Source organism: Orbicella faveolata, unplaced genomic scaffold (assembly GCF_042242905.1).
Source record: "Orbicella faveolata isolate gen_17 unplaced genomic scaffold, um_ofav_v1 contig_13, whole genome shotgun sequence".
NCBI lineage: Eukaryota > Metazoa > Cnidaria > Anthozoa > Scleractinia > Merulinidae > Orbicella > Orbicella faveolata.
This window is the reverse complement of record NW_028301540.1, coordinates 25901446-25910688: the sequence shown is the minus strand read 5'-3', so window position 1 is coordinate 25910688 and position 9243 is coordinate 25901446. Positions and strand designations below refer to the sequence as shown.

Genomic DNA, 9243 nt, shown 5'->3' with positions numbered 1-9243 from the left:
AAAACTTTGGGGGGGGGGGGGGGAGGCGGGGAACTCTCATATAAAAGGACGGGGATGCTCGTTATACATTTTGGGGTTAAAAAAAAAAACGCAGTTTTGTATCTCTTATGGTGTTCAGCCTTAAAAGGTCCACACCGGAAGCTTTTGTGGCACGTTTTAGGGTATTGAGCCGAAAAAAAGATGACGAGAGATAATGACTTGTTTTAGAATTGGTACCTGTTAGGGTTCAAGCCACACCCACAAAACAGGATCTTGGTACCTCTTAGGAATTCTTTTCAAAATTTAACGAGCACCCCCGTTCTTTTAATATGACAGTCCCCCGGGAACAAAAAGATCAAACTTTCACGGCCGCCAATTTAAAGCACCATACTCTGATTCAGAATAGCTTTGAAGTTTGGTCTGAAACCCCCTCAAGAGAAACACCCTGACTAAAAAACCAAATTCTTCCAAGAAGAAACATGGAAAATGCACTGAAACGCTAATGAGAACCTAGATGCTGATCTCGAGGAGGGGAAGAGCCAAGCCGACTATGCGGGCTACAGTTGGTACAGCTTGTTAATCTCTCGCAGCTGAGATCAGCTGTAGGATGTACAAGAACAAGTTGACGATATCCAGGTACAAGTTCAAAGCAGCAAAGATGTACTCTTCGGGAGAGATGGAGTACATTTTGCCGCCTCCCATCATGATCTGTGTGTCGTACACTAAGTACTGAAAGAAAATTATAACACAACGAACTTCACACACCATTCTTAAACTCATTAATAATTCATAACTTTTAACAAAGGAAATCATGACTGTGATAGTCTTCTGATCTTAATTAGCATAGATTTTCACGATTTTATTTCTCCATTTTCTTTTTAATTTTAGTTTCAATTGAGAAGATATATCACACTCAAGACAGTGTTTGACCACATTTTCAAACACCTCGAAGTCCGTGTACATGTGTCTGTACATGTACAGAGGCTTTACATAACAATTACAAAATTAAAAGTATGTAGAAGAGGTTTGCTATATAATTTAATTAATTTTAAAAAAATGTTGAAAACCTTAAAACCAATTAAAACCAGTTAACTTTACTTTTACTTTTATAAATTTTTTAACCAGACGGTTTTAAGGTTCTCCATAATTGTCTTCGCTATTTTTTAAGTTAAATTAAAAATAGTCGTATCAGAAATATCCACAAGTTATCTAGACTTACCATAGCAAATATGAGAGCTCCAAGTGAAGCATAAACAATGGACAGGACCTAAAACACAACATTTGTACTTGTGATCACATTTCAGGTCAGTCAATAAGGGCCATAACCCATTATAACACCTGTTACAGCTGAGCATGCTTAATGGGCCCTTGATGTTACAGGTGAACTTGTTGTACTTGATACAATTCACCCATAAAGTAACAAAGTTGTTACAGGTGTGAAGATCAAGGCTCCAGGTGAATCAAAACTTAATGACAGCCCTGCATATCATTCAGATTTACTCTTGACATACTACTAGACACTTAAAAATTTGAAAATTACAATTTATTGGAGCTTTTTTATAATTTTTCTCTGGACAGTGGTACCTACCCTGCTGTGAAAGAAAATCATCAAAAAGCCAAAGCAAATGAGGATAATTAGTGCCACAAACAAGAAACCTCCCATCATGGTGAAGTCATACTGTCAAAATAAGAAGGTTCCAAAGAAACACTGAATAGATGATAATCTTATTCTTATACTGCACAAGGTCTTATATTGCACAAAATATACAATCAACATAGTTATCAGCATTGCCCAATAGCTCTTACTGCAGTTGAGCCTGCAGTCAAATATTCCTTTGTTTAAAAAGGCATACAAACGAGGCAAACAGGTCAATACAATGCAGAATTAACCCCTTTGCCTTGTTTGTATGTCAAACTGCTGATAACTTCAATAACAGCTATTCCTGGTCAACAACCTAAATGTCCAGCACATTAAAGTATTTGTCAAATATAGTGCAATACATGATTGGTGTCATCAGAGCCAGAGGCTCTTGTCAATAGATAATAACCTTAATAGCATTATTTAGTTGCCAAAAGCAGGGGGATTGTACAATGAAGAGTATCATCCCTTACCTTTGTTTGAAATGCAAAGATAGTAATTGCCAGAACAACAACCTATGATGGAAAAAAACAAGGGAATTACTACAATAATGAATACTTACAACTTTCATTTCAGTTTTAGTAACTTTCCACTTTTCAAAAGCATTATTTTCACATTGTGGAGGCACAGTGGCCTCATGGTCAGTGGGCTTAACCCCAGATTGAGCGGTCTGGGTTTGAGCCCTGGCCAAGGACAATGTGTTGTATTCCTGGGCAAGACACTTTATTCTCACAGTTCCTCTCTCAACCCAGGTGTACAAATGGGTACTGCCCAATTTAATGTTGGGGGTAACCCTGCGATAGACTAGCATCCCATCCACAGGGGAAAGGAAATATTCCTAGTCACTTCATGCTATAGAAACCAGTATAAGCTCCAGCCTGATGGGCCACTTGGCTCGTAAGCAGACTTTACCTTTTACCTTATTTTCACATTACAAACTTACAGCAGTAATTCCCACAGCCATCAGCACTTCATCTTTATCATACACACTGCACAAAAAAAGTAACAATAACAATCAGACCTTTCACTCCACGCATCTAGACTATAAATTTATAACTAAAAGCAAATGGAATAAGATCCACAGAACTCTTATCTCTTATCTTATCTGTTTACCTTAAAATATATTTTTGTACTGGATTTTCGATGACAACCAAAATTTAAATTCCCCTGACATTTCAGAAATTGAAACATGTTGAATTCTGCGCTAAACTAAAGAATTAAAAGATATGGTAAACATTTACAATTGTAATTCAGGTTACTACAGAAACAATTAATTGTATACCCTGACCACAAAAGACATGCAAACCACGCCCAGTGCTAAGCAAATCCTCACTTGATCCAAACTAGGGATACCCTCTCGAAATAGGAGTTCATATCAAAATTAATGAAATAGGACAAAATAAATACAGTAATCACCTTGAAACAGCACCAAGAAGATATCCTTCACAAAGTGTCTACAAACAAAAATGTGAGGATAATAGTTTAGATTAATTTATGATTAATTAAAACATTACTACCAAAGGATCATTAATTTATGAAATCTACAAAGTCACAAATATAACTGTCACTACTTTGCGACAATCATATACGGTTCTGTCCTTGTGTACGCAAAAACCGATACAAAAGACCCAACAACATACAACAGCTAAACAAAGCTGGCTCATGGAAAGAGGCAGTACAATGGTAATATTCCCTTAGTGCAAAAACTGGTACACCAGGACACAACCCCATATGCTGTCAGTGGAAACACATTGTAGTCAATAACGTTTTGAGCTGTTCTCACATTAAAAATAAACAAAAAAGAGGAAATCTTAACAAGAAAAAACTTTAAGAGATACATTGCATTTGTATTTGTAACAATCAGTTTCTAAAGAAAATTGTCCCAAAGAGCAATTTGCTTCTCCTGCTCATCTTGCTATGTACGAACTACGAAATAATGCATAAAGCACAAGCAGGGTAGCAAATAAAAGCAGAATTGAATGTACTGTGTACTTACAAAAAGTGAAAGAAAGATCAGGTTAGTTGGGAAATTCCGTCTGTAACAGTAAGAACATATAAATCAATTTCTGCATGAACAAATTAAGCAACTAATTTTGTTGTCCAGGGTTGTAGAATGGGACATTCCAGGTTTCTGTGATATGAAAGGACCTGTCTGACAACCGATACCCTATTCTCCAATTTTCAAGGCAGATACTTGAGACAATGTTGGCAGGACTCTATTTATGAACACCATTCGAGACCCCTGGGAGACTAGTGACTTAACTGGTTAGTTCTTGTGGATCAAGAAGTTTAGGTCTCAGTTGTTGTGTTCAGTGTTCAGTTGTGTTCAGCATGAGTACCCATGACAAGTTAGGGCCACCTGAATAAATGCTGGGTAATCTGCAACAGACTCAAACCTCCTTATCCTTTATCAGTGTAGCTGTTATATGTACACAATAAAACGAAAGTTATGATCAACACCGAAAACCAGCTAACCTCACATTTTCACAGCAAGCCATGGCAATCATGGTGACAAATGTGACCCCCCTGAAAACAAAATTATATCTGCAAGTAAGCATAAGATGTAAAACACTCATTATATACCCTAACGGTAAGTTATAGACTTACTTTTATCCCATTCAGTTTATAGCCCAAGCACACAGTGGGCACACCACAAATTGAAGGGGGAAAAACAAGGCTCAGTAACTTACAGGTAGAGTCAATGAGACGAGGTACAGTTGTCTGATGGGTGTTACAAACCACTTCCAGTCAGGTGGAGTGGTTAAATATTGAGTGGGACATTAGCCAACAATAAAGCAAGTCTATTTAAAACTGCTCTTAAGTAGTATTAAAACATGTTTTAATACAAGTTATCAAAAGTTAAATAAAATGAACACTTTCGAATGCTTACTGTATTTGCTTTACAAACATTACCAAAACTTGGAAACAAATTGTTACAAAACATTTTGGTGACACTAACAACAACTTTAAATGTTAGTTGGCTGTACTCATACAGTTTGCTACATTTATCAAAATGCAAAACAGTAACTCACAGACATAATAAACACATTTATCTATAGCCAGAGCAATAACATTTACCTAAAGTTCTACAACATTCTATAAACAGTTTTTAATATAAAGTTTGATCTAGTAATAACTACATTGTATACTTACAATGCTCCATAAAACAATCCTACATGATTATTTGCATATTGCTGAACGGGCTCACTGATGAAGAAAAATATTAAATAGAATTATAATAATCACTTAATGACTAGCAGTAGCTCTAAACTCAAGAAACAGGAGGTTTTGTTTCCCCTTTATTGTTGCCTGGTGAAGACCAAGCCACTAATTAAAATCTTCTTATAGCCCACTTAGAACTGAAAATGACATGAATTTCAAGTCCATCTTTGATTGATGGGTCAACTTTATATTTTGCTTACAGACATAATTTTATATCTTAAACTGTTGACTCCCAAATTTATGTGTACAAAGCAACAAAAACTTCAGTGGTTTTTATAATTATGATAAATGTGTGTTCTCCTCCAATAGAAAAGGGTAGCTTGGATAACTGGCCCCAAAAGAAATAGTAAGCCAGGCTTTTAAAAAGTAGTTTGCTACAAGTGACAATAACCATCTGCTGTACTTCATGATCTTGGCTGGCTACTTTGGTGGGCTAATGGCAAAATCAGTTGCCCTTTCTCAATAAAGCCACCCATTTACCTCACCAAGAGATAAATGGGTTTGCTTAGGGCCAACACCCTCATCTAGAAAACAAAATCAAGTTGCAGAAGCACTAATGAAACTTCAAAATGAACTAGATCTGGGAGAGGAAGGGCCTCCAGATGGAAGGATTATGAAGCAGTACAGTGGAAGCCGAAAGGAAGCTGTAAGGCTGACCTCCCTTACACCAAAAATAAAGCTGCCTACTTCAGAACATTGTGAGAACCCTTGGAGCCCCTTAAGATTCCCCTGGCAGAGCCAAGGCAAATATTTCTTGTCTAGGGGAACAAACTTCACCATTTTCTCATAGGGTCATGATAAACAGTATATTGCGATGCTTGGTTACTGAAAAGAAATTTTGGAATCCAAATTTTTCAAAATGACCTCCAATGATATTATTTAGCATAAAACAAGGTAAGCTATCTACCTACCAATACAGGAAGAAGCATATGAAAGCTATTGTAACCACCAGCTGGCAGAGGAGTATACTGTACACCTAACAAATGAAAATGAGCTGTTTATTCAAAGAGGTACTCATACATGTAGCTCATGATCAATGATCATCCGGCTAAATCCCATACATTCATGACCATGCATTTCCCAGGTGCTCGAGCCTTTATTATGGTTTTAGAAGCCAAAAATAATGGGCTCATGTACAGAATAGAGGTTGTAGAATCTCCCCATATAACTATTTGTCATTTTAATGCAGAGCAAACAGTGTTGCAGTTGAATTGTCCAAACTGAATGGTTACTTTCCATGCAACTCTGCTTTGCTGATGCAGAATGAACCAACAAGGAATGGCAGTCTGCTTTGAACATAATTTACAAATAAAAGATTGAGGCCAGGACACCACACGAGTGGAAGCTAGGTAAGCTGGTAGCACCCAAGAAGCTATGTATATACACAACATTTATTGTGCGGCACAAAATTTTCGCAGGAGTTTAATTTTGCAGGTCAACAATTTTTTGTAATTTGCAAATTCAAACTAATTTTTGTGATTGCAAAGGACTGTTTTTTTTTAAGCAGAAAGTCACATTTATTTGAAATACTACTCTTTCGACATTTTTTAATACATTGCATTTGTAATGAGTCATTCCATTACAATGATTGCCATAGAACTGATTACCATGTAGTGTAATGTTTATGTCTTGCAAGTGGCTGATAGTATCTTCAGATGATCCATTTCCGTAAACATTTGGAAGCTACACCAGATAATGTGTACTAAAAGGATCGGTGATCGAATGTCGATCAATACCCTTGATTGATACCCTTGATCAATACCCTCAATTGACCCTGGATCGATGCTCGATTGACAACTCCATCAACACCTCGGTTGACATTGATCAACACTCCATCAACATCTCTGTCAACAGTCAGTCAAGAGTCAACTAATTTTTGATCGATTGATATCAATCAGTCGACACTCAGCTGACTAAGGACCGACTGATAATCAAGTGTCGATAGAGATGTTGATCGAGGGTATTGACCTTGAGCATCAATCAACACTCGAGTGTGGATGACTTTAGTGCACATGATCCACTACACCTGTAGTGCACCATGGGTAATTTAATCATTTTATTTGAAGAGACATTTTTAATAAATAGCATGAACAAGATTCAACATGTAAGGTTTGTAAGTATTATTTCAACAGTAGAGAAAATTGTGGAGAAAATTTTTTCCTGGGAACTTTACTTTTGTGGGAACTTTCTTTTGTGGATATTGCTGAAAAGACCGCAAAAATCACCAGAATTAGAATTAAGGTGGCTCCCTATAGTTTTACAATTGCACGCATACATAGCTCAAGTACTGTGTGCATGCTCAAAGGAAAACATACGTGTTTTTCAATTTTTATGACATCAACATCAGCACAAAAAGCAAAACTGACAGTGAATTTTCTTGTGTTTCCTTAAGCTAATTTTTTTTTTAATTTGTCTGTTGTTACCACACCTATAAAATTCCCTATTTTTGTTAAAATCTGTCAGAGCTAATCTAATATATTTTGAAGAATGACAAATTACAGAATATTGGAAAAACCGTCTGAACAACCTTAACTTTTTACTAATTCAAAATGTCAGGCAATATCATTTCCATGATGTGGCAAAGTATGAAAAAATTTCACAGAAGGAAAGTATAAATATTAAGGAGTTTAGGCCAAAATGAGGAATATATCTGCCTGCCTTTAGATGAGATGTTGCCATGGTAATGATCTTAATCCAAAAATTGACAACCAAAAAACAAGCCTTATTTTAACAGTACCCATACTGGTAAATCTCTACGGGGAAAACTCTAAGAGAAATTAACAAAGTTTCCTTTTCTAACTTGCGCTCTATAGGGAGGGTGTTTGTAAATACGCTAGGGAGCCCCCTTAAATGCATCTTGTAAATATGTGCATCTATTAGAATAAATTAGCCTATATTAAAACTCCATGGTTTTCTTCACAGCTTGCGAAGAACGAATTACTAGGAATTTACAGGGAAAACTCAAATACCTCTAACCTGGAAATGCAATATCAGATCACGATTTCTTTACTTTCATCTTAAGCTCACAGTTTACAGTTCTCTTAATCACATTCATTATTGTTTTGAATTGAAAAATAAGGTAAGCTTAAGCTTAAATTATCTAAAATAAGAATTCATAATGATAAAATGACTGCATGACGTCTGAAGCTAGCTAGACTTGTACTTCCAGACGATTTATCAAAAGAAGTAACACTTCACGTCAGTCCACTCACCGTAAGATTCAATCATAAAGCAGGTTACCCTTGTGTTAGGACAGTTGAACGCAAATCTGCATGTCTTCAACTGTTCCAAAACAGCTGTTTCGAAATTCAATTTCAATAAAGCGAGCTTACCTTTCGTATGAAGCCTGTCAGAAGAAAAAGAAGCACAATTTAGTAACGTAGACAGAAAAATTACATTGAAATTTCGTTTCTTTCGGATTCAAAACGCTAAAAATAAATTTACCTGCACGTATTGAGACGTCGCTGAAAGCCATGGTATTGTCGAACGGGCCATAATCGGCGCCATATTTGTTTGCCTCCGGATCGTAATACATTTTGAGATATTTCAAGCTCTCACTGGATGCTTTCTGAAAAGAAATGATCGCTTTTGTATATCGGCCCTCTTTTCAGTTTTTCATAAATATACAAAGTAGGATGAAAGACCGCGTTTATATGAATCTTTCGATGAAGAGCCCGATAAAGTGAAAGCCTTCCGGGTACACTGCGCGCCAAATTTGGATAACATGACGTCACCTCAGCGGTGATTGGTCTAGTTTACCCGCGTGAGCCAGTGAATGTTACGTCGCGGACTACGTCGCGTGAATGAAGAAAACAAAAAAAAAAAAACAAGCGACTGGTGGTTTCCATGTATTCCAAAATTAAGATGATTTCCGCAGAACATTCGAGCAATAATGGCAAAAATTAAGTTACCAAAAAAACCTCTTGGCACGGTAATACTTTGTGACTTCAGTTTTAACTGAAGTTCTACTTAAAGTGGAACTAATTTTCATTGTCAATAAGCGGACAGACATATGAACTTACATGAACTTATTTATGCGATGCGTAAACGAGCGTGAGAAGACAATTAGACAATTTGTTACCCTAAAAAACAAATTGACGTCAGTTTTTAATGCGTCTGTCCTGTTATTGTCAATGATTTTCGTCATAACATTGTCAAAGTAGTCTACGGATCCACAGCTACTTTGACAATGTTATGACGAGATTCATGATCAACAACAAGACAGACGCATGAAAAACTGACGTTAATTTGTTAAATCTAGACTTCAGCTCTCAAGCTGACCTCGTGAGGGAAAGTTATCCGTGAAACAGACCTTTCGTGTTGGTTAAAACACAATAGCACACGCTTTAAGCATTCTTACGAAGTTTGACAGTCATTAACTTTCTCGAGAATGCTTAAGAATT

The 9243-nt window shown here is 36.5% G+C and overlaps 1 protein-coding gene across 1 annotated transcript; it reads right to left on the bottom strand.

Moving 5' to 3' along the window:
* Nucleotides 1-281: 281 nt before the first annotated feature.
* Nucleotides 282-8653, bottom strand: LOC110058636 (protein lifeguard 2-like). Its single transcript, XM_089285202.1, has 12 exons — nt 8285-8653; nt 8173-8186; nt 5752-5816; nt 4772-4825; nt 4094-4144; nt 3615-3654; nt 3035-3072; nt 2562-2607; nt 2092-2133; nt 1568-1657; nt 1199-1246; nt 282-708 (listed from the first exon to the last, which is right to left on the bottom strand). Exons 1-12 carry the CDS (start codon nt 8373-8375, stop codon nt 556-558), a joined length of 732 nt encoding a protein of 243 aa, XP_089141328.1. The 5' UTR covers nt 8376-8653; the 3' UTR covers nt 282-555.
* Between the last annotated feature and the right edge of the window lie 590 nt (nt 8654-9243).

Coding starts and splice junctions, on each gene's coding strand:
- LOC110058636 (XM_089285202.1), bottom strand. CDS start 8,375: ATGTATTACGATCCGGAGGCAAACAAATATGGCGCCGATTATGGCCCG. Junction 3,655..4,093: donor GCTTGCTGTGAAAATGTGAG/GTTAGCTGGTTT, acceptor TTACTGTTACAG/ACGGAATTTCCCAACTAACC. Junction 1,658..2,091: donor TCTTTGCATTTCAAACAAAG/GTAAGGGATGAT, acceptor TTATTTTGACAG/TATGACTTCACCATGATGGG.